The following is a 26520-nucleotide window of genomic DNA, read 5'->3' as shown; positions in this document are numbered from 1 at the left end:
TGGGGAAAAAATTCCCTAAATGTTATTTCATTTTTTTAAATATTTTTTCCCCAATTTTTATTCTACAAATGAAAGGTTGAAAGCACTCGAGCTAGATCAAGTGGACTAATTTATAAGGGGCTTATCTACTCAAAACTTTAAAAGAAACAGCCAATCATATTCATTCATGTCGATATATTGAAGACTGTTGCCAACATACTACCAAAAACTTTAAGATGAGTGAAAAGTATGTGCTATATGATAAGCCAAAAAATTTTTGGTTGAAATTGATGTTTTAAGATTTTTAAAATTTTAAGAATTTTTCGTTACGTGCTATTTTATTTATTTATTTGCCAAAATTAAGTTTTATTATTTTCTTATGAGAAAATTTTGCTAGAAAGCAAATAATAACAAAAAACAAATAGTCCGCCATATTATTTGTTGTGATTGATCTCTGGCAGTATGTGATGGACTAAAAATTTGTTTGTTTATATATAGTTGATGTGTCATATAGGATATTTTTGTGGAATATTTTATGTTAATTTTGCATGATCCATCAAGGCAAAAAACTTAATTGAGCTGTGTAAGTGTGATGAACCTAATTATCTAATATTTTTGATAATTAAAAGATTTCTTCAGGACGTAGGCTTAACACTGGTGTATATCTTTTCATGTCTTTTTAAATAAGTTTTTATTAAATAAATATACTCAACGTATTGTATTTGAAGCAGAATATCTTTAAAGTAAAATAGTTTATCACAATTATTGATTGATTAGACAAAGGTTCGATGGATCTTTTAGGAATGTATATTTTGAATTTTATGTAAACAATAACGTTGTTGAATGAGTGTTCTGATGTTTACATTTTGAGACTTTAAATAATGGCTTAAATCTTGAATATGTACTTTTTTTAAAATAGCATAATTTGGCAGAACATTTACTGATATGTGACGTAATCAGAGGATTTTTTCCCTTTTAATATGGTTTTGATTTGTTTGAACATTTCGGGACTAGGCGGACAATTATTAAGACGTTTTATAAAACTAACCACTAAAGCTGTATTATTTTAATGGATGAACGTTTATTTTGAATTTTATTTATATATGTTTGTTTTCGATTTTTTTATGGACTTTCGGTTACATATAATTTTTTCCTCTATTATGATTATAAGAATAAGTGATCAATGAGTTGACAATTAAACATTATAAAAGCAGATTCAAATAGATCAATCGTAGAATTTGTTTTAATCCTGAAATCTTAATGTTTTTACACATATTTATAAAGTAGAAGAAGGTAATCCTATAAGATATGTTATTATTTTTGGTTGTTAAAGCCATCTTAAAAATTAAGAACAGGGCCCTGAGAGTGTGAGCTCAGGAAAAAAAAAATCCAATAAGGCCCATACTTAAGTAGGTTTTTTTTAAAAATATAACTTAAGAATGATAAAAAAGGAGTTATGAATACTGAAAATTATTGATATAAAAGGAATGAGTACTAATAAAAATCATACTTTTTAACTGCCCAATAAAAATCATATGAAGCTGTATAATGATTTTATTTGCGTGTTAGCTTTTTAAAACAAATTTTATGTTTACATATTTTCTATCATACTGTGTGTGGAGAAAAAAAATTATTTCAATATCTTTAAGCTATAATATGTACAGACTTAGGTAAAGTGAAAAGTTTTCTGTGAACACAAAATCTCAATTTAAAATCTTCCTGCTCACATGAATTTATTCTTGTAAATAGTTTTTACCCTTTCATTGCCATCTAATAAAATTAGTTTGGTAATCAGAGATTTTTTAAAAATTTTAATAGAACTCAATAGTGCTTCATATAACAGTAATGAATAAGGTAAACCAAAAAAGCTAAAAATAGAAATCCAAAAACACTCTTTAAATAATTGAAGGAAATACCTACTTGAAATCTGAGAATGAAAAAGGCGTTTGTAGGAAGCAATTATCCACAGAATGTTATGAAAGTTTTTATGAAAATATCGATGCAAGAAGTGCTTTATTTATTTATTTTAATTGTATGAATATGAATCTTTATGTGTGATTTTTAAATCCCGTGAATATGAATCTCCATATTTAATATTAAAAGTGCTTGAATACGAAACTCAATATTTGATTTTAAAATCTATTGAATGCGAATCTCAATGTTTGATTTTAAAGTCGTGTTAATACGAATCTCGATGTTAATTTTAAAATCGCATGAATATGAATATCTATATTTGACTTTAATATAACATTTATACGAATCTCTGTGTTTGATTTTAAAATCATGTGAATGCTAAGTCAGATGTATCATTTTTAAGTCGCTTGAACACAAATCTTAATAGCAACTTTTAAATCTAGTGAATACGATATTTGATATATTGCATAAATAGAGATCACAATGTCTGATTTAACATCATGCTAATTTAATTTTAAATCTTGTTCGCATTGGTAAGAAAAAGTGTTAAAATTGGTCTCTTTTTTTTTGTGTGTGTATTAAAAAAAGACAAACTTTCTTTAAATAGGCAGATTTTTTTTTCTTTTTTAGTTAATAGTGAAACATTTCCGCAAATATTTTTCTAGTATATTATAGAGGTATGACTGTGTATTTGCCCAGGTTCTCTCCTCCCAAGAAAAATAAGAAATTTATCTCTCTTCACAAGGAATGTTTTAGCCATGCTGGCAGCCAAAAGGCTCCTTTGCAACGAAAAAAGTTACAACTTCATTAATATTTAAAAAAATCTAAAACTTTTTTTTAATTTCTATTGCTAGGAACATTAAAAATATTATTCCAAAATACAAAGTTAATAATTTTTTTTATTTAATTGGTGAACATTATTGTACAGTAGGGAACCGATTATCCGGAACGGTCGGGACCATCTCTATTCCGGATAACTGATTTTTCTGGTTTTCTGAATCGCTACAAAAAGCCGTTTTTTTATTGTTAAACCCAACTAAAAAAATTAATAAAAAATTTGGAAATAATCTCAAAAATAAGAAAAAACGATGAAGTAATACACTAATTATTATTTCCAAAATGATGGTAAGGTAAACATCTTTAAAAAAAGAAAGAAAAATCGTAAAATCTTATGAGGAAAAAAAAACTTTTTAAAAAAAGTGGCGAGAAAATTTATCGAATTTCGTTCTGGTGTTTTGGTTTTCTGATTTCCGGATAACGGGTTCTGTACTGTATATTAACAAAACTGATTGTAAATTTTGAGATTATTATTCCATACTACTAATAACTTAATGCCTAACTGGTAGAGTATAAGTTATATACCTTGTTCAGGCATATAGTTTTAACCAGATGATTAATTGTTTTTACCTTTTTGAGAATTCGGTCATTCTATTAAAAGAAAACTCTATTAATAATTTTACATTATTAAATATTTATGATTATGAATTCAGGGGACATGTTTATTTCTTATTCTCAACAAATGCAATCGCAAATCTTTTCAGATGGAGTTTTGTAGTTTTACAATTACTGATTCACATCATGTGATTTTACAAAAGATTGTTTCCAGTCATACAGTAATCATATCATAGAATTTTTAAATTATGTATTAAAGAATTGCCCACTAAAATTATTATTTTTTTGCAAAAATGTTAATTGGCACATTCATTGTGTTTTCGTTTCAAGAGAATTGAAACTCTACTTTAAAATTAATTGATTATGAATATTTTAAACTCTTTTAAAAATTTTAATAAATATTAATGTGAAGGAATTTGATTCTGGTTATTTTTTTGAATACATTAGTAATGTAAAATTTTTCTATGTATTGATTTGAAGCTTGTAAGCTGTTCAGTGTTGATAAAAACTTTTATTGGAAACTCTTAAAACCTTAATTAATTTGTTAAAAAAGCATAAAAGAAACTATATTAAAAACATAAATTAAGCTTTAGGTACATTTAATTTTACTTTTTAAATTTTTTAATTTTAAATTTTATTATTTATTTTTTTCCAATGAATTTTAAAATTATTATATAAGTAATAAATAAGTGAGGAAGTCTTAAAATTGAAGTAATAATGTCATTGAATTATAATTTATATTTCTAATAAAATTAATATTTAAATTTTTCATTCACTTTAAATGTGCTTTTAAAACTTAATAAAAATTTACTTGTAGCTTACTTTGCTTTATGTTATTCTCTTCTTTCACTGTTATCATAGGTTTTTAACAATATAAATCTATTTTTAACAGTGATAAGTCAACCTTTATTGTATAATAACTGAAATTTCATTTGATAGAATATTAATGTTCATCAATTAATATTTTTATATTGATTTGATTTACTAATTATATCTATTTGCCATTGTAGAAAAATAATTAATTCTTTTTATATAGATATGAAAATGGTATTAATTTTCAATGTTTTTTTCTACTTTTAGAAATCTACAATTTCTTCACGTTTCTTTTTTGTTTAAGTCTGTAGAGAATGAAATCCAAGTAAAATGCTGTGAAAATTTATGAAATGGAGGTAATATGTTGTTAAAATATAGTTAACTAAATGTCTAATCTATTTTGTTAGTGCTTGTTTCTAATGTAGTTTGAATTTAAATATTGTACTATTTGTCTAAATCTAAAAGGAAACTATCCAAAGCCTTTCTTTCAACTGTCTAAAGCTAATATATACTATAGATTTAATGCTGTGAGCTTGAAAAATTAGCATTATTAAGTTAATAATATTCATTAAACCATTTTTAAAATGGGGATCATGTTATTAAGAATATATTTTATAGAAAACAATTAATGGAATTCAAATTAGTTTCAAGTTAGTCTTTAGTTGGTTTCATAGGCTATTTTCAAAATTGTAGGTTTCAAGCACTTGAATACATTTTTGGACTGCAAATTGCTCTTGTCATACCCACAATTCAGATGGCGAATATTTGTTAACTGTTGTGTTGTAGTTTTGGACTTTATGTTTAGGGGAAACATATATATATTATATAAAACACTAATGTTTGAATTTGTTGGTAGATATATTGTTCTCAAATTGATGAGATTTCTTTTTTCACATTTGTGAAAAACTGGCAAATGACTGAAATGTTAAGTAAGTAAGCAGTCATAAGCATGAAATGGAAAGAAATCTAATAAGCCTTTCAAATGTAATGTATTTGTGCTTGATATTTCTTGTTATGCAAGTTGATCTATGAGAGGCTTTATCATTAAACAACGCGACTGTAGTCAAATCAACTAACGACTTGATGGAGCGATTACGTCAATGTCGGATAGTTCAGTAGATAGCTCAGTTTATTTCCCTGATATGGTTTGCTTGAGCCAGAAAAAAAAAATTATTGCTGATCTTTGTGAATAGTGATTTTTTAAAACAAAATCATTATTAAAAGCTTGCTTGATAATTTTGTGGATGTAGTAGAAATTATAATGATTTTCTTAAAGATTTTTCAAAACAAACTATAATAGTGATCCCACCAATGTTTATAAATTTCAAATAAATGTTAATGTTGTAAATAAAGAGGTTTGCTTGTGATGATATCCATTGTAGTTTATAAGTGGAAAAACTTATAAACAATAGATTTTTTGTAACATGTTATGTATTATTACAATAATTTTAGATTTATCAAAAATTTAGGACAAATGTTTATCTATTGTGGATAATACAATATTAAGTGTAATTGTATAATTTATTTTTTTTTGAAGACCATATTAGCAGAAAGTTTAGGGGAAAAAAAACAAATGTATAAAACAAGTTAAGAATGAAAAACGTCCATGTATTAATTTTAACAGGCACCAGTTTCCTTAGTGAAATACGGACAAAGAGTAAAAGCATATGCAAAAGGGGAAAAATACTTGTATTATTTCATGGGATGCAGAGATGATCATCTGGCATGTCGTTTCCATAATTGATGTTGCTATATCGAAGCTGACATAAATGCTATTGTGTTGTTGAGTGGAAACGCTGGCTTTTTTCTGCAAAGTATCTTTCTAGTCCCGGTATCTCAGATTACAATCGGGTGCATTTTGTCGCATTGTGTCGTATAATTTAAAATCTGCCATGTGTCCAATAAGCGAATCAAACAAGCTCAAAATGTAAATCAATCCTAAAAGTAGGGATCCCTAGTAGGTAAATATTATATTGACAATGCATATTGGGTTTTTTTCATGCATGTTTAATAAATGTTTCAATACTTCATGCGTGCTGTTTTTACATAAAATCTGAATGCTGGTTTTAAACATATTTTTCATAGTACCTAAATGTTAATGTTTTTCTCACTTTGCTTTAATATTCAGAAACTGCAGTCTTTAATTGAATTATATTTGCTTATTTTATGTAGATAATGCTAATGTTCTTAAAGTAAGGCAGGAAACTTCAATTCTAAAGGTACTAGCCAGACTAAACTTTAGGAGAGACTATTTTCTCAAAAAATATGAATTATTTTTAAAATGTAAACAGATGTAGTATAAGGAACTTAATGGTTCCTTATACTACATCTGTTACATTCAAAATTATAAAATGGGAATCATAACCTTAAATCATAGATTGAAAAATGGAAACATTTTTTTCGTAGTAATTATAGTATTAACTTAAAATAAGGTTGCCATTGAGTCTAAATGGTTTTAATATAATTGAAAGTCATAAAAATAAAAAAATCGATCAGAATACAGTTCCCATACTTAAAACATTTTATGTTTGCATACAACTGTCATTGGGCACATAAAATACCACCTATCAATTGCAGCCCTCCTGTTAAAAGTCCCTAAATTCTGTTACTCTATTGTAGTGGTTACCAACTGGCAGACCGCGGGCCACATCCGGCCGCGAACTAAAATATATTTCTTGTCATTTTTGCCGACATTTTTCGTAAAAAAATCTATATGAGTTTAAAATACTTTTCTTCGTTAAAAAAACCCCTAATTTCTTCATTTCTGTGGTATTTAACAAACCAATAGTGCAAAAAATTTTTTTTTTCTCAAGTAAAAATCTACTTATTTTAATTTGTAATTCAATACTTTTGTTTTATACAACTTTATAAAAATCTGACATTAATATTTAATGTTTCTGCCAAACATAAAAGAGTCCTATATAAAATTTTGATAAAGTTGCGGCCCGCCATATGACTGGTGTTTTAATTGCATCCCCCAGCCTCATATAAGTTGGAAACCCCTGCTCTATAGTAATTCTCTGTTTTTCTACAGTCTTAACTCTGTTGCCCTTTCATAAAGCCTTATTGCATTCATATTTCTTATTTCTCTTGTACATATTTTTGAATGTCTTTAACATATTTTCTGATCCCAAATTTAATTGATTATCTAAATGAGAAACTTACTTTTCATTATTCATAATATACATTTAAATTTAATTAATGTTTTAATTTTTTTTTTTAATAATTTGAGCTTTTTATCTTCTGAAATATTAAATTATTTAAAAATTTTTTAGTTCTCAACTGAAAGTTTTTAACTGACATTTTTTCTATTAATTAGATAGTGAAATTTCACAAATTGATTAATGTTTGTGGTCATGAATTTTTATTTTCTCTGAATTCAATGACATTCTGCTGTCATTTTAAATGATGTGCCAACATTCCAATTTGTATTAAGGCAGTTTACTAGTCACACAGAGTAATATCATTATAAACAAAGCACAGTGTGTCGTTTGTGGATAATATGTCCTGGGGTGAAATGATATAATCCAGCATGGTAATTACAAATCTAACAACACAATTGATATTACTTTGTTTATATATTTATGTTATAATATTTGCTTGTTATTATATTTATGTTTATATATTTAGTTTGTTTATATATTTATATTTATATATCATGTTATTACAATTCTTGCATCCTGATCTGTATTGTAAAAACTTAAAAATCACATATTATAATTTCTTATTAATTTGTTCATCAGAATTCATATTTTTGCTGCTTACAAATCATATATTTCAATTACAAAAATGAGGCATATCGCCCATTAAAATAAAACTATAATTGGAATAAAATGTCTATGAACTTTTTATGTGATTGAACAATCACACATATAGTATTGAATGTTTTTATTTAAATTTTGTAGCAATGTGCTTATCAAAATAGTTTAAATGTATTGTTTCTAATTGTTATTTACTCATAATATATTTATTGTGTTTCCTTCTTTTACTAGCTTTCTTTAACAGCAGGCAAATCGTGAGCCTGTCTTAAGATTTGACTCATGATGTTTGAAGGGAAACATATCCATTTCTCGCCTGTGAATAAAAAGCCTCTGTGTTCTTATAGTGCCAAGCTTTGCAAACAAAAGCGTATCAATGGCTATGCGTTTTGCATACGTCATATTTTGGAGGATAAATCTGCTCCTTTCAAACAGTGTGCCCATGTTGCCCGCTACAATAAACAAAAATGTACCAATCCTATTCCTTCCAATGAGAATAGAGAGTAAGTAATCTGTTTACAAATTTCAGTAATTTGTTTGATTAAATTTAGTGTCATTGTTTAACTTTATTCATTGGCGTTGCTTGCATAAAAGTGAAAAATGAAATTAAGCAAAAAAGTTAAAGTTTTTAATTTTTATATTTAGTCTAGTGTTTAAAAGAGTTAATTTTCAATTTTAAGAAAAGTTCTAATTGCATGTAATGTAAGTACATGGTTTTAGTTATAAATTTTTTAATGATAAACCTTCTTAAATTGAACAACTTGTTTGTAAAATTATTTCATTTCATTTTTATTGTACACCACATAAATGTAATTTGGACATTCTCATATTTTTATGAGATAATAATATGAATACAATATCTCATATTTTTAAGAATACAATTTTGTTACAAAATATCACATGAGATGGAGTGATTTTTCTAAGACACATTATTAATAGTTTCCTGAGTACTCATTTTAAAGAAAGGATCAAACATTAGCATTTTATTAAATCACCTTTTTATTGACATATTTCAACTGACTAATGTGTGGTAAATTTAACATATTTTAAGAGGATTTATTAAGATTAAAAATTAAAAAATGAATATATATATATATATGTCAGGGATGAGATTTTTCCGCTTTTTAGCGGATTTCCGCTTTTTTCACTTTTATCTCTTGAATTTCAGCTTTTTTATCAGAAATTCAGATTTTCTAAAAATTTCACTTTTTTTTATAGGTATTCTGCTTTTTCAGAAAATTCACCGATTTTCAAAGAGAAACAGAAAATTCGAACTACATACCTACCAATCCTTTCTCATTTTTACTTATTTTAGCTATTTTCTCCCCTTTTACACGCAGCAGATAAGATTTACCGAATTTTTTACCCGCCCTCCAGATAAATCCGATTTTCGTAGTTCAAACGACGCTGCTTCTTACAAACCTTTTAAATGTCCCAAGCCTGGAATCTGCTAATATCTCGATTCTTATTCATACGATTTTAATATCAAACATAGCTTTTCATATTTGCGTGTTGCGATTCTTATTCACGCGATTTGAATATTGTACATTGCGATTCTTATTTACGAGATTTAAGAATCCGATATTGTGATTCATATTTACGCCTTTTTAAAAACCTATGTAGCGATTCGTATTCACTCAAGTTTAAAATTCAATGTCTTGATTTGCTCATGCGGTTTATAATATCAACCATTGATTTTCGTATCTATACGTGATTTTAAAATAAGGCATTGGGATTCGCATTCACGCACTCTAAAAATTATGAATCATAATTCTTATTTATGCAATCTAAAAATTACGCATCATGATTCGTATTTAGGCTATCTAAAAATTATGAATCGTGATTTGTATTTACGCGTTTTAAAAATTCTATATCCCAGTTTTTATTTTCTCATTTTTAAAATCGTATATCTTGTTTCATATTCATGTGATTTCAAAATCCATAATTGTTATTCATATTCACGCAATTTTAAGATCAACTATCACGATTCTTGTAAGATGTAATTTTTTAAAAATTAATTACTATAAAGGTGACTGTTCTTCTAACGACGATTATTAGTATATGTAAGTGTTACAACATCAGAGAAACTGGAAGGGAATATATTCAAAACTTACATTCTGTGCTTGCAAAGAAGAAAAAATAGGATTTGTCACAAGATGTTTGAAGATGGACTAACGACTGATTATAACAAACATAAAAGATATAGCAAACAAAAGCAATCACTTAAAAAGGGATTTAATTTATTTATTATATTTTTTTTTTTAAAAGAGTAATTAACTCATCATCAAAATTTTATTTATAATTGCTGTTATTTATGCTGTAAAATGCAAAATTCTTATCAAATGAAAAACAATTATCTAATCAGTTGTTGATTGTCATGTAATTTTTCAAACTGAAATAGCAATTTTTGTATGTTAAGGAGTTACAATATATTTCTACTTCACTGTTATTGATATGTTTCAGAGGGCTCTACTTAGATTAGACTATGATATGAACATAATGATTCGGTCCATTGTTAAAGTTTTTGTTTTCAATATAATTTAAAAAGTAATATTACTGATATATTTACTATAAATCACATAACAGTATTTATTAAAAGAAATGAAATATTAATGTATATTCTCAGTAGTTTTAATTTGCTAAACCAGGTAGTTTTTCAAGTAATAATTGTCTCTTATGTGAACTGAGGGAAAATATAATTTCCAGCTTTATTTTTTCAATTGGTGATTTTTATTTTCACTAAATGTTAAGTATCAATGGAATCATTTATATAATAATAGATTAGTACACAATTGTATGTCAACACATTATTTATTATCTTAAACTGCCTGGAATTTATTATTAAAGGGTTGCACTTGCGTAAAATTTACTATCGTGGAAATTCAGCCTTTTTGCCTTTTGGCTAATCTCATCCCTGATATATATATATATATATATATATATATATATATATATATATATATATATATATATATATATATATATATATATATATATAAATTTTTCTAATTTAATTTAAATAAAAATTTCAAATATTCTGTTTTATAAAAAAGAATTTCAGACCAAAATTAAAATTAATTAATGATTTTTTAAAAAAAAATGTATTCCAAATCAAAAGATAAAATCTAAATTTTTCAGTTTAAAAAATTGAAGATTTACCACTAAAGTATATAAATAGGTTTTTGGTGTATAATATTAAATAAACAAAGAAAAGTAAGAAGGAAATTTAATTTGAGAATTCTCATAAGCAAGTCTAATGAGACTTTAAAAATTCTCATGAGGAGTCTTCACCATTTGACAATGAAGGCAAATCCCCTTTGGTTTTATTATTATTTTATATTGAATAAACTGAAACTTTGAAGGATCATATCTTCACCAATAGACCGCTATTACTATAGATTTGAACTCCATTCTTTGTTTTTGACCATGCGCTTTAATTTAAACTTGGTTTTATTTCAGTCAAAATTTTTCAGATATTTATTTCCCTTGTTAGACAAAAATATGCAGTATTTGTTTTTAATTATCTTTTTAGTTTAATGAACAAAATTTATTATTATTCATTAAACTAATTTAGTTTTATAATCATTGTGCTTCAAAATAATATGCTTTTTTTTATTTAGAGTGGTAGAAAATAGCTTCATTAACCATTTTCAAAGTCTATATTCCTACTATGTAAAAAGAAGTGTTGTTGAATATATTGAGTTGTTGTTGAAGTGTTGAAATATATTGAGAAAGTGATCTTTTCTTCTGCAGGTTTTGCAACAGTCATATGCAAGTTGCTGGGATGCTGCCAAAAAAAGAACGTAAAATTAAAAAAGAAAAAGAAGTACAACCTGAAGGAAAGTTGAAATTTTCTGAACGTTTAAAAATTTTACTAACTAAAGAAAATGGTGAGACATGTAATGATGATACTTTTAATTCTGATGATCCATATGCCTTTCCTGATACATTTTCTGAAAGCGAAAATTGTGTTATTGGATATTCAGCTACACCCATTCTCAGAAATGCTTGGAATTCATCACAAAAAATTTCCTCTGATGTGTCACCATTAGAGTCGAAATTAAAGACTGAGCAAACATTAATTAAAATCCCTCCTTCCATAGACAATGCAATAAAGAGCACTTCACCTACTTTATCCAAAACAATGAATAGGTTGCAAGCAAAAATTGCCCAAAATAAGCTATTAGATAAACAGAAAAAAACTCAAGATGCTAGTCAGTGTTTAATGTCTTTAATTAATCCACAATTAACGTCTATGGGAAACAATAAAAGTAGTCCCTCATCCCCAATAGATATAGGCAGTATTAATTCTGAATCTAGTGAATCAGATCCTAAAATGATTCCTGTTCTTCCAAAGAATAATTTAATAATTAAAATAGAACACTCAGAAGATCAAGCAAGATCTGAAGACTCTTTAATATCTAATTATATCCCTTCTCCGAATCCACCTTCAAATATTCAAGTTGATTCGAGATTATCTTCTGGTGTCACATCTTGTGAATCTTCTGAAAAATACTTTTGTGACCCTGAGAAGTCATCTACAACACATAGTGATACAAGTTCTAGAGGGGTTTCAGAGATTCATCAGGCTAAATTGCAAAAGACCAATGTAAAGATTCCAGTTGCACTTCGAAAATTGCAAAGGTTACTTAAAGATAGAAAGAAGAACAATAAATATGTATTTCCTAGAAGTAAGTAAAATATAATTTATTAATTTAATAATAAAATTATTATTGATCCATATTCCAGTTGCACTTCGAAAGTTGCAAAGGTTACTTAAAGATAGAAAGAAGAACAATAAATATGTATTTCTGAGAAGTAAGTAAAAGATCAATGCTTTTTTTAATTTATTGTTGCGTTTTTGTCTACTTCGTTAAGTCATGAAAAATTCTTGGAATTAGTCGTGGAAAATCATGAAAAGTCATGAATTTAAAAATCTAAAATGAAGCAGATACCTTGTCTTCAATTCTTTGTCAGCAATGTTATTTCTTACAGCGGCTATGATTGATTGGCATGTTATTTGCAAATTTTGTTCATAAATTCCTTGAAACTAGTTATGCTTGTCACTCATACAAAAAGAGGTGGCTCAATACAAAAGTAATGGACCAATTCAATGCACCATAATTATTGTGATGTTTTGAATATGTTCACAAAATATTTTTGCGTATATCTTCACTAATATTTTTAAATTAATTACTATGAAACACTGATATTTTCAATCCGAAACATCTGAATTGTGTATAAATTCTTTTTAACAAATGTAGCTAAAATTACTATTTTTTCTCCATTTTTCTTGTAGAGAAGTGGAAAAAAAAAAGAAATTAGAATTACTATTTTTAAAAACAGATTAAAAAGGTAATCAGCAATAGAGAATCTCAAAAGTTTGTAATAAATAATATTGCACTCATATTTTTCCATGGTACAATATTTTCACTTCTTAAAATATCTCATGTAAATTATAGTGCTCAAAATTTTTAAAGTAAAATAAAAAGCTAGATTTCAGGAATTGCACTTTTAATTCTGTATTAATTTTGTAATTAGGAAAATATTTGCCATCTCTGCCATATGATATATTTTTCCTAGATAGTGGCTACTCTTAATATCCAGGCAGAATTTTTTTTTTGTGCCACCGTTTGAAAATGGATTAATTGTTTTGATTAAATATCATGATAATTTTATTTGATTTTGCATTTTTATATTTATAAACATTAGTAAATAAGTATTACCTTTATGCTACCTACATTTTGTGTGCGCATTATATTTTGTATGCTACCTATATTCTTACATGTACATAAAAATTATGTTTCCAACTTTTCAGTTAATATTCTGAATATTCTTAATATTTTTTACATTAGACTGTTTTGTATGTATCATTTATTGTTTTTTTCGTTCTAATGTTTGTTTTCAAAAAATATCTGTATTTTAGGTTTTGATTCTTCAGGAAGTGAAAGCAGTGATAGTGAAGATGATATAAATTTTTATAGTCAATTATCAAAGTTTTATCTCTCTGATGGGCGAAATTTAGGGTATTTATTAATTTATTTATATTTTTTCATTGTAGTAATTTTGCATGATATTATTATCTGAAAGTGATTTTTTGACAAATGTAAAGACAGTATGCTTATTCACCATATTTTTTAAATTGATTGTGTACCAACAAACAATTCAATCAGTTGTTAGGTATCCATGATGGTTCAAAAAGAAAATTTTAAAAATAAAAAATTAACCATTAAACTGATATCCTAATAAAATATAAGCTTAAAATATATAAAGAAACTGATTGAGTTAGGGGAAAAGAGAGCTATATTTTTTGTGTAAATATATGATTACTTGTTTAAGTTTAAAAGGCTTTTCTATCATGGTATGTAACGTTTTTAAAAAGTGCTTAAAGGTGCTTATTTTCATTTTTTAAAAGCCTTTAAAGGTGTTTTTTTATTGGTTTATTGAAAAGTGCTTAAATTTCCCTTTTCCAAAATGAAATAATTTTTCTTAACCATATCGATTTTCACTTAGAATTATTCAAAAAGTGTGACTTCCACATTGTTCTATTCAATGTATTCACAATTCATTCAACCACAATCCATTCAGACGTACCGTGGGTCTGTAATATTTTAAAGTGCCAATAATTTTACATGTTTAAAGAAATACTATCGGGTTTGTGTTTGTGTATTTTGAGCTGGATTCGGTGGGAAGGATTCTTCCACTTTCATGCATTTGTTGCATTTTTCAAGATATTCTCAATTTCAGGCTTCATTTTCCACTCTTTGTAATCAAACCGAAAAATCACTTTGAATTTTCACTGATCTCAGGGAACAACTAAACATTGCCAATTTTTTTTCTCCCTAAGAGCAAAAGAAATTTTTATTTCTCTTGTTAATTTCATCGTTGGTGAATCGCTATCCTCTTCGTCACTAGTAACTTAATTGCCTTCTCGCGCTTTTTCACTTTAGATCTATGAAAAATCATGGAATTACTGAGCCACATTCTTGTGCGACTATAAAATAACATAATAAACATTCTTGCACAATTCATGTTCAAAACATTTTATATTTGAGTCTCATCTGAAAAATCTCGTCCCAAATGGTCATGGTAAGTTTTTTCATTAGAAAAAGAGGTAATATTGGTTAGCTGGGCACAAGAGAAAATTGCCAAAAAAAAAAAAAAAAAAAAAAAATTAGATCTCTGCTAACTTTTATTAATTTTTTAAAATGCATAAAAATTAAGTAGAATGAAGAGAAATTTTGAATTTCATTGCTCCCAGCTTATTAAAAAGTACCGAAAAAAGTTCCTACCAGTCTTGCTGATAACCAAATATATTAGCTCATACTGTAAAAACTCTATTTCTACAAAACTTATTTGTCAAACTCATTCATCAATGTATTTTGAATGTAAAGTAAGGGATATAATAGATTCTACCTTCCAAAAAAAGAGAAAAAAAAGGCCAATATAATTTTTAAACATCTTCTATTAAATTATTCAAAGTTTAACTAACCCTTGCCACCCAGGAGATGAGGTAGGGTTAAATCAGCAGCAACCCTCGCATGATACATTATTTAACTTTTATTTACATCATTTAACTTAGCATTTTTTGCATAACTAATTTGATTTACATCTGTTACTGTCTTGTAATTTTATTTACATTCAGAATATCTGTTGGATTTTTAATGTACTAATAAAAGTTTTCGTGTCTTTTTAGTTTTCCTAATGGTGCAGTACCTCGTTCAATTCAGCAAGCACATTTGAAATCAGAACTTTCTAGAAGCTATCATCAACTTTGTCAGTTACGTACTTTGCACAAGCAACAGGAGAAGCGGCAACGGGAAATTATTCACCCTTTAGTCGAGGCTGCCCGAGCTTATCCAAATCAAGCAACTGAAATTTTATTCAATCATTCAACGTTTCCTCAAGTGACAACTCAAGCTAAAATGTAAGTTTTCTGTTTAAACTGTTCAATTACATGGAAATGCATATTTATTTAATCTATTGTTTAAGGGTTTATCACATGCATGCTATACATTAACCCTGTGGCAAAATTTTTTCAGCTTTCTGCTACAAACGTCTCTAGCACTAATATCTTTCTGCAAGATACTTTTAATAATAACAAATATGTATGTTACTAGCTTAAAGTGACAAAAGCGTTGTGTTTACAAAAAAAAGTTCTCTTTGGATAAATTTATATATATTTTTTTAATAGAATAAGTAATATTTTTTTATACTAATATTATGGGTGATATTCTTTGAAGGGGAAGAACACTAATTTTTCGCATTTTGTAAATCATCATCACATTTTGAAAAAAACAAAAATTGCGAAATTCGTTGCAACAACTACTGAAAAGAAAAGATTGACAAGGAAATCACTCTCTTTAAAAAGGGGTTACTCAAATGCGTGTTTTGTTTCGAGATCCAGTTGTTGTAATAAACATCGTATTAAAAAAATTAGATTTTAAAATCCTTGTGAAAATCAAAATCAATAATTGTAGAAAGTACAATCAAAACACTATGATATTATTTGCGTAAATTTTGATTTGCTTCCGAAAGTGATTATTTAAATGTGCAATTCAAATTTTATATGCAGAAATAATATCATCTGAGAAATAACCAGAATTCTAAAAACCCTGTGGAAATCAGTAGCGCTAGCAATAACTGGCCTAAAAAATTTTAAATTGTAATTAAATTTAAATTTTTTAATTTGTATAAATGTATCTGTCCATACTGATAATCAATATAAGTCAAATCGAATACCTCTATCATTTTATTTATTTGTGACTACCCATATTCTTAAATGGGAGGTGAAAAAACTGATTGAAATTCTAGAATGAGTTAGGATAAAAAAAAATTTCCAGGAACTCTTGAATGAAGCTCATTCTTTATTTTGTCTTCGTCCTGCATTAATCATTTATTTTTGTACTTTAAAATATCACCATTTTGATGTTACCCAAGTGTGAAACTTTATGATAAGTTAATTTTGCCATTTTTGGAGACAATAGCAGATGTGAATAGATAATTAATTGGAAAAAAAATGTAGAATGATGCTGTGAATTTATATGGAAATTGGGAGAATGACAAATATATTTATCTGCATTATTTAATGAGTACTACTTTTTATATGTTTTAATTAATTTGATCGAGCCACAACGAGAAGATGTCACATTCGGGCATACATTTATACCAAAAGAAATTTCCATATTTTTATGGAGAAAGAAAACTCTCTGCTTGTGTCTCTTATTATAAATATGTTTTTTTGGCTAATAGCTTCTCAAAGTTCGAATAACGTATAATTTTTGCTTGAGTAAGATTACCCAGTTAAATCGCAATTTTGTATTATAATTAATTTTTGTTAAAAAAAAATATTTTTGAATTGAAGTTATGTTTAATTAAATTAATAACAGTAATTGGCTAAAGAAAAAAAAAGTATAAAAAAATTTGCATAATGAAAGAAAAACCATATTTTTGTTGATTTTATATAAATTGGTTATTTATAATCAAATATAATATCAAACTATAATTAATTTAATAATATTTTTTTAAAATAAATTAGTTTAGAAAAATAATCATAAAAATTTCATAAGACTTAGTTTTGAATGTGTTTTGAAGCCAGAAAATGTGTTTAATGTGAAGAGGAAAATTTAAACTGAATTCTGAAAACAGTGATTTTTTTTCTAGCTAACTGCTATTCTGCTTTTTTTTCTTCCCCTTTTTTTGACCTTTTGATAGATAATTGAATCTTTCATTGCTTTCTTTAATGATAATATGCTTTTTCATTAAGTTTTTAAAAGTTAAATTATATTGATAGGGAAGTTCTTAGTAATTTGGTGTATCCCTGTTTCCCTTCCCTAAATCTGGACATAAATACAGTTATTAATTAATAAATAATTTTTGTTACTCTCAAATTTGATGTGTTTTTTATATTTTAAATCATATTTCTCTAATTTTTCTGTTTTTATTTTTTATTGTAGGAATAAGTCATCTATTGTTGAGAAGAAAACTTGTTGTTACAAGAAGGATGATATTTCATGCACAAATGATGCTCTTCCTTATACGTGGCACTGTAAAAGGCGTATCCTTTTTTCATTATTTTGTTTAGTGTTGGTTTTTATTAAAGGTAATCCTTTCACCACTTCTTTTGCTTATTTTGAGTACAAGTATAACTATGATATTGTTGTAGAGGCAAATTTTTATCTATTATTAATAATTAATTTTGAAAAAAAAAAAACATGCTTTATTTATCTTTCAATAATATTTGCTTGGTTAACAGTTTGCAAGGTATTGAAGAACTAGTTATACCATTCTTGACTTTTATAATTTTATTAATCAAATTAAATATGATAGTTTTTTTATCCTTTTCTTTTGTCAGATTACACCAAGCTGCAAAACCTTGCATGATTAAATCTGTGCAAAAATAAGATAGAATTTTAAAAAAGTTTTCAGTTGCATTCGTAACATTGTTAAATTTATTTTTCATACATTGTGATTAGTACTGTAGTAACAATATCAGACATATCTCTCTATTATTGATAATTTAAAGCAACCCATTTACTATTCTTTTTCAATAACACTTGTTAGTTTTCAACTTCACTGAGAAGCAAAGATAATTCTTACAACTGATGACCTAACTGTTTTAAATATCTAAAGTTAAAAGTCTTCTGTCTTTAAATTATAAATCAAAAATGTCTTTTTTTCGGGGTTACAAATAAAGAATGTCTGTTCATTCTCTTTTAAATGCTATAAATCTGCATATTTTTTTTAAAATCAATTCTTGTTATAAATAATTTTAATTTAAATGGTTTATTTTCTTAATCAAATGAAGATATTATGTATAATGTTGATCAACTCTTATTTGAACATTGTACAGCCAAGTTTTCAGATAATACTCAATGTTGTGTACCGGTGTTTGATATATGCCATGAACTTCCTTTGTGTTTTGAGCATGCGAAAAAGAGAGTGAGTACAAATTGTTCTTGAATGCTTTAAAATGCAAAATTAGTATTGTTACTTTATTTAACAATTTTATCAACTCTCTTTACTATAAAGATTTGATATCAGTTAGACAAATTAGATTGTTACTCAGTTACTACTTTAAACTCAGTTACTTTTGTTACTTTTTAGTTAGTTACTTTGACCTCTCTTTTAAAAAAAGGAATTAGTTTCTATAAATATAAATGTTACTATCTTAAAAGAAATGTATAAAATCTATCATTTATAGGCATTTAGAATTATGCATTGCAGTGCAGAATATGGAATTATGCAAGGAAAAAAAATCCTTTATAACAACTGAAGTTATTATTTTTGATGGCACAATTACAATTAAACTGAGTAGTAAAAAATGATTATTTTAAAAAAGCGCTTACAATTACATTAAAGTAACTCTTAAAAATGTTTCCTATAAGAAACTAAAAGAATATATCTTCGATGAAAATATGCTGCCCTGAAATGTAAGATGAATGAATTGAATTTAAATAATGAATAGGACTAGATTGAGAAAATAGGTCTTATTCATTAAGCAGTTTTTGTTCATTATTCATAAATAAATAAAATTTTTGGCAGAAGTTAGTTTTAAAACAAGATTGAGAATTTTTCAATTGGTTTTAAGTAACTTCAAGAATTTTCAACATGACTCTATAGTCTGCCTTAATGGTTTATATCATTAGCAATTAGTTTTTATCAACTCATATTCGAAAATATGAGAATTGTTATTATTGTATGACATCTTATTTCAAATTTATTGTACTAAATTGTTTTATCTAATTGTTTTAAAAATACTTACCTTATAAAAAAATTTTATAATTATTTTTGAAATAATTATCTGGATTTTGCTGGGAATTAAGTGTGAAATCTGATAAGTCTGAAATTTCAATTCTTTCATAGAGGAACTGTTTTTTACTGTTTTAAATTTCTTTTTATAGATGTCCATTTTGAATAAGTACTGTATTTTTTTTTAGGATAACTATAATAAAATGGCGTTAGAACCAAAAGCTAAGAAAGCTCGCAAGAAACCAAAGCCATCAGCATTAACTAGGCCTCCTAAAAGAGGAAAAAAGAAGAAAAAACCTGTTCTTGTCCGTCCTGCTTCACCATCTTTACCCCCTCCTCCACCATTGCCTCCACCTCCTCCATCTTTACCTCCATTATCTCCAGTACCTGTTAAAACTGAAAATGGTAATAATTTCATTGATTATTGTTTTTCATAGAATTTTACACCTCATTAATTATTTAAACAACATGGATACTTCTAAAATATTATTGAAAAAGATAATCAATTAAACCAAATAACAATATTTTAAAATATGTTTACTTGATAAAATATGTTACTGCAACAATGAATTTTTTCCAACTTTCATTATTTTAGTTATTAACTAGGCTTTTTAAAATCATAATTTTTTTTAGTTGAATAAGAAATCAATTCTTTAGATGCATTTGCGAGGCAGTTTCTTGTGACTGCCAACTTATGTTTGATATTCCAACAAGGTTTCCTTAGGTTTTTACCCTGAATAGTACAATTCTTTATACTACAGTGATATTCCATTATTTGTTTTAATATTACAGTACAGAACCCGTCTTCCAGAAATCGGAAAACCAAAAAACCGGAATGAAATTCGATACATTTTTCTGCCATTTTTTAAAAAAAGATTCTTTTTCCTCATAAGATTTTAGGATTTTTCTTTCTTTTTTGAAAGATGTTTACCTTACCATCATTTTGGAAATAATCATTAGTGTATTGCTTCATCGTTTTTTCTTTTTAAGATTATTTCCAAATATTTTTTTTTTAAAGTTGGGTTTAACAATGAAGAAAACGGCTTTTTGTAGTGATTCAGAAAACTGGAAAAATCAGGTATCTGGAATAGCGATGGTCCCGATCATTCTGGATAATCGGTTCCTTACTGTACTAGCAAAATTCTCCGTCACTATAAAAAAAATTTCTATTTTGGGAAACATCAGCCATAATTTCTGATAAGACGTCTGATAATTAGAGAGCTGTAAGTCATTAATATTCAAAACCTAACTTCATATTTTTGGAATAAGTTTCCTGTTTTTTGTCCAATTTTAGAACCTCTGACCTTTTTCCTACTAAGGGCATGAATTAGCAAACCTGCGCGAACTTTACATTCGTCTTACAACACTTAATTTTCCAAATTAAAGATTTTTTAATTTCTTCTTTAATAACTTTTAAAAAATTTTTGCTGGAAATGTTAATTTTGTTTTATAATATGTTTTTTTTTCCTTCCAGGTTTGCCGAACTTAAATACATTTGATAATAAAACGAATAAACCTATTGAAACAACCATCACTGTTTCTAATTCAAATAAAGAGTTGAATACAGATTTAAGTCCTGAATTGGAAAGCGACTTGGAAGACTTTTCTCCTGGTAATTAAATTTATTTTTGTTCACATTTTATTTGCTGTGTTTATTAATTTCTTGCTTTTTGACCAATGCTGTAAAAAAAATATTTTTTCTTCTTTTTTTGCTTCAGGTGCTATTGAAAAGACTTTGGAATTACCATTAGACACTGCTGAATTGGCTAATCAAGCAACTAAATTATTAGAAGAACATGATTTTACTGAAGTTCTAAATAAAATTCCTGATGACGCTTTCAATGATCTTTTTGTTGGTAATGTATAATTAGAATTTACATTTAGTTTAAATTTTTTATAATAATCAGATGCAACAGTGTACATACATTGTAGAGAGAGTAAAATATGGAATTCAAATTTTGTTACCTCTGTCTAAGAAGGGATATGTCTGAAATATGGAGTCCATCTAAAACAGAAAAATTTTACAGTCCCTTAAAGCACATATTATTTAACTTGATACTAAATTGCTTAGACTAAAATCTGTTTAATATAGAAATAGAAAGATACTTGAGATAACAACTTGATACTTGAGATACAGCGTAATGATATGATTGGCTGAGAGTGAAAGCTTGTTGAAAAGAAATTAAACTAATTTTTTCCTGTGGACAATAGAAAGTACCTACAAGTTACATTTCACTAAGCGAATCTATTCAATTATCATATTCCAAAATGAACGTTTTATTATTTATTTTGTTTCATAAAGCATTAGTTTTTTTTTATTGAAAAGTTGCCTCCAATAGGAAAATTTTGTAACCAAACAAAAAATAAAATAAAATTATCAATTAAGTATCAAATAAATTGAATTGATCAATAAAATAATAATACAGTACAGAACCCGTTATCCGGAAAACCAAAAAACCGGAACAAAATTCGATAAATTTTCCCGCCATTTAAAAAAAAAAATTTTTTTTTTCCTCATAAGATTTTAGGATTTTACTTTCTTTTTTGAAAGATGTTTACCTTACCATCATTTTGGAAATAATCATTAGTGTGTTACTTCTTCGTTTTTTCTTATTTTTGAGATTATTTCCAAATAATAATTTTTTTAGTTGGGTTTAACAATAAAAAAACGGCTTTTTGAAGCGATTCAGAAAACCGGAAAAATCAGTTATCTGGAATAGCGATGGTCCCGATCATTCCGGATAATCGGTTCCCTACTGTATAATATAAATTATAAGATACTGATCAATAAAATTATGAAACAAATGTTTCATTATGAAAACATCTTGACCCTGTGACTGAGCAAGATTTAAAACATTATATATGTATGTTATATATGGTGTAAAATTATGTTTCTTTAAGTCACTTTAAAGAGGTAATTGTGCTTCACATCGTTTGTTTGATCCTACGATAAGAGAGAAGTGCCTTCGCTTCTTTGCGATAGCTCTTGCATTTTCTTCATTGTGCTGCCTTTCGAGGAGAATTATTAAAGCAGAAAGATTCTAAGCAATGAATATGGTGTGTGTTATTGTGTACAGATAAAGAATGCCAATAGTTTCTACTTACAAAGATTAGTCTTTCCATTTATTTAAAATATTTTTTATTAAAGAAGCATTTCGTTTTATGAAATAAATTTCCAACTGTTTTAATCAGTAAAAAATATGTTTCCACTATCTCTATTCCATAAAAAACCCTTTTCTACCCACCTTAAGTTAATTTAACACATCACGATTTGTATTTACACGATTTAAAGATCACACATTGTGATCCATATTCTTGAACAAAATGGACACATCAAATTTTTTAGCATATAAAAGGATTATTCACAAACCCTATAAACAGACCCAATATTATAATATTCTTCTTTTGAAAAGCAAAAATTATGGTATTATTAGCTTATATTTTAAAACTTCTTGAAAGACATGATTGTTATATTTTTTCACTAAATCAGAACCTTATTTTCACACATTATTTTCAACTATTCTCAACAGGCAAAAAACTCTATTTTATGCTAATTTTGGATTCAGAAAAATATGAGTAAATTTTTATTAAAATTCGGTTTTACTTTCACAAAATTGGGATTAATTATGATAATTATTACTGGATTATTCACAGTTTCTCAAAAACAGGCCTTTTACAAAAAGTTAGGATCTGTCACTGAAATCGCAACATTAGTTTAAGTTACAGGATTATTTTAAATTTCTAAGCCTTACTACCTATAAGTCTTATAATTGAAATTAGCAATATAGGTTTATTATCATTTTACAGTCTTGTATAAGTTGGATAATGTGAAAAGTATTACGTTTGCTTTAGATTTGGTAGTCGATAAGTCATTAGATGATACTGAAAACATGATATGATACTTTGCAAAACAGGCTTCTCTATACTAGTTGTGTAAAAAAAATTTTTTTTTTACTCTTAGATACTAGAAATGGAGAGTATATCCCTAGTCGTGAAGAAACTGAAGAATTAGAAAGAGCACTTGCGGCTGTTTCCAAAGACGTCCATTTAGCTAGAGAATCATTAGCAAAATTGTCTTCATCTAATGGGCCAGACCTTGAAGAACTTGAACGTGCCATTGAAATTCACGGTGGTTTATTGGGTGCTGAAAATTTGACAAGTGCAATTGATGAAAATTCTTTCGTTGATTTAACTAATAACCATATTGATAATTTGAATGTTATTTCTAGTAGCTTCTCCACAAGTGATTTAAATTCTCTAACACAAGCTTTATCTGTTATTAATGCTGAAAGTCTGGATCATAATAATATTCCTATGGCATCAGAAGCATCTATTCTCTCTAACTCCATTAATGTTCCATTAATAAATTCAGATTTGTCCCAACCACACATGCTCAATGGCCAAACCGATTTACTGTCCGGATTGCAATCGATTCAGCTGGATCCATCATTTACATCCAATCTCTCTTCTTCTAGCCTGAACTTTGCTAATGCAAATTCTCACCAAGGAACAGCTGAGGGAAAACTATTTTCTAATGGATCTTTACTCTCTACGTTGTATTATAACCTTGCATCTTCCAACACCCCTTCTTCTACAGCCCAAACCTATGCTGTGCCCCCCGTTGCTGGAAATAATAATACCGAAGAAGCCAATTTTATACCTAGTACGGGTGGTGTAAATAACCATAACCAGTGGTTGCTCAATTCACCAGATGTTCTTGCTCTTTCCCAATTAACATACCCCAATAGTTTCCTTTTGACATCTCAAGGAGGAGGTACATCTTATGCCAATACTTTTGTTGGAAAGTATCCCCTCCAAGACTTGAACACTGATATAAATCTTGGGTCCACTGATTCTTCAATGTTGCCTACTACAATTTGCAATCCTGAAAATGTGATATGTGGCACAAACGAGCAGCCAGTACACAACTTAAGTATTTCTAATAGACCTGCATCATCCTTGCAGCAACCTAGATCTGTAAAAGTGATAGTTCAGGAAGGAGCTTCCTAGCAGTTACTCATGCTTAATGTTCAGAAATTCGACCGTACCATTATAGACATGCATTTAGAAATGTATTGGCACATTTTGCTGCCCCTGACGCCTAAAAGCAGGATGGCTTTTGAGCTAATTGTTGGCAGTTTATTTTGGACGGGTATGTGTACCTTAATAATAGTATCATGCTCAACTCAGAATGTGTTTTTTAATGTGTAAGTAAAAGCTCTCATGTAATTGTGTGTGATTGTATTTAGAGTGTATAATAGCTTTTAAATTACAATTTTTCAAAACTATGCATACTCTTTAATCCACATTTTATTAAGATAAGTGTATTTCAGAATTGATCATCAAATACTTTATTTTGAATTAAATTATCTTTATTTTAAAATAAATTAAATCTTCATCATCAAAAATCTACTGTCAAACTATTTTCATATATTTATTTTTAATGTTAACACGGTTGGCTAAATGCATGATATATAAATTTTATTATTATTAGTTTAATCTTTATATGCACTTTAAAATCCTAAAAAAAAAGTTTTTTTCTATAGAAAATGTTTGATGTAAGAAAGGCACTTAATATATCCTAGCATAATAAACCAAATCTATCTGATTTAGGTGCTCCTTTACAGTATTCTGTTTAAAAAACAAATTTTATTAATGATCTGAAATTGGTGTTCAGATAGTTTGTATAGTTACAATAACGTAATAAATTATTGTATAAAAATTTATCAGATTCATTTATATAATTCAAATTAATTATAGTTTTTATATTTGGTATTTATGTTTGTGACATTGTTTTTCCTGTCTAGTATGTTATTAAATTTTGTTAACTTTATTTTATGTTATTAATTTATTGAATTTGTAAATATTTGTTTAATGTTCACTTATTGTTTTGTGATCTTTTTTTAAAGCTAGTGATAATGTTTGAACAAACAAATGTTACTTTTGATTTCTTCAAATCATGAAATTAAGTAATGGATGTGCTGTGATATAATTGTAGGTGTGAAATTTTTTTTTTCCTTTTTTGTCTCATCAATTTGTATTTGTTTATACTTTAAAGCGTATTTTTCTTAAAGTGTTTTGATTTTTTAAACAATTATTTTGAAATAATATTTGTATCCTCATAAGTTTGTTTTCTAATTAATAATAACTACTTGCAAAATTGCAATATCTTAGTTTTTTAATCTTATATTTCTTATACCTTTACACTTCTGTGCTTCCCTTATAACCAAACAATATCTTAATGATCTTATTTCTAGTGCAATGTTCTAGCCATCTGTACCAAGTTAGTTGTGTACAAAATTTCTTTTGTAATACATAATTTGTTTTAATTAGTTTAATTACTTTTACTGATGAGTAATTTTTTTTATATAAAATTAATAAATGCTATTTGTACTCTTTTTAAGAACTGTTTTTCATATCAAACTTAAAATAATTTGCTTTAGCCCTATATCAAAATTTATCAATAAACACAATGGAAGAATTCATTACTTTGATTGCATTACAATGTTCCCTTTTTTTTTGTACAAAATAAATAAATATTGTTAACATAAATTTATTTAGATTTCATACTGTACCCATATTCAAACAAATCTGTTTTGCTGTACAAGAAAATATACTCTAAATTTCAAAACTTAGTATCTGGAAAGTAATATGTTTCATATTTGTCTAAGGAATAAAAATAAAAATTTGCGTTTACTAAAATTTCAATAAAATTTTTCTGAGATATTTCAAACTTTTCTTTTTATAAAAATTCATAAAAACTTAATTTAAAAGAGGGCAAAGTGACAGGAAGGAATTTAGGAAAGGATATTCAATTGATGCATTTTAATTAAGTCAAGAGAAGGATTTATTCTATCACTAATTTACTTCATTTTATAAAGAGCATTCTGAAAAAATATAATTTACTTAAAAA

The 26520-nt window shown here is 26.8% G+C and overlaps 1 protein-coding gene across 2 annotated transcripts; it reads left to right on the top strand.

Moving 5' to 3' along the window:
- The first annotated feature begins 394 nt into the window (after positions 1 to 394).
- LOC107440559 (INO80 complex subunit D) lies at positions 395 to 26520 on the top strand. 2 transcript variants are annotated; one of them, XM_016053520.5, is made up of 12 exons: positions 395 to 562; positions 4366 to 4454; positions 8091 to 8359; positions 11610 to 12547; positions 13783 to 13882; positions 15553 to 15783; positions 17813 to 17913; positions 18664 to 18797; positions 19796 to 20012; positions 21082 to 21219; positions 21326 to 21463; positions 23569 to 26520. In XM_016053520.5, the coding sequence occupies exons 3-12, from the start codon at positions 8139 to 8141 to the stop codon at positions 24615 to 24617; spliced, it is 3267 nt and encodes a 1088-aa protein (XP_015909006.1). In that variant the 5' UTR covers positions 395 to 562; positions 4366 to 4454; positions 8091 to 8138; the 3' UTR covers positions 24618 to 26520. The 2 variants fall into 2 exon arrangements, with proteins under 2 accessions (XP_015909006.1, XP_087022057.1); XM_087165931.1 differs by having other exon boundaries at positions 467 to 636.

The sequence above is a fragment of the Parasteatoda tepidariorum genome, chromosome 6 (assembly GCF_982258835.1).
Source record: "Parasteatoda tepidariorum strain Cologne lab strain chromosome 6, Ptep-v5.0, whole genome shotgun sequence".
NCBI classification, from domain to species: Eukaryota; Metazoa; Arthropoda; class Arachnida; order Araneae; family Theridiidae; genus Parasteatoda; species Parasteatoda tepidariorum.
Note: the sequence above shows the minus strand (reverse complement) of the source record. Positions and strands in the feature narration are given on the sequence as shown.

Coding starts and splice junctions, on each gene's coding strand:
- LOC107440559 (XM_016053520.5), top strand. CDS start 8,139: ATGATGTTTGAAGGGAAACATATCCATTTCTCGCCTGTGAATAAAAAG. Junction 13,883..15,552: donor TCTGATGGGCGAAATTTAGG/GTATTTATTAAT, acceptor GTGTCTTTTTAG/TTTTCCTAATGGTGCAGTAC. Junction 15,784..17,812: donor GTGACAACTCAAGCTAAAAT/GTAAGTTTTCTG, acceptor TTTTTATTGTAG/GAATAAGTCATCTATTGTTG.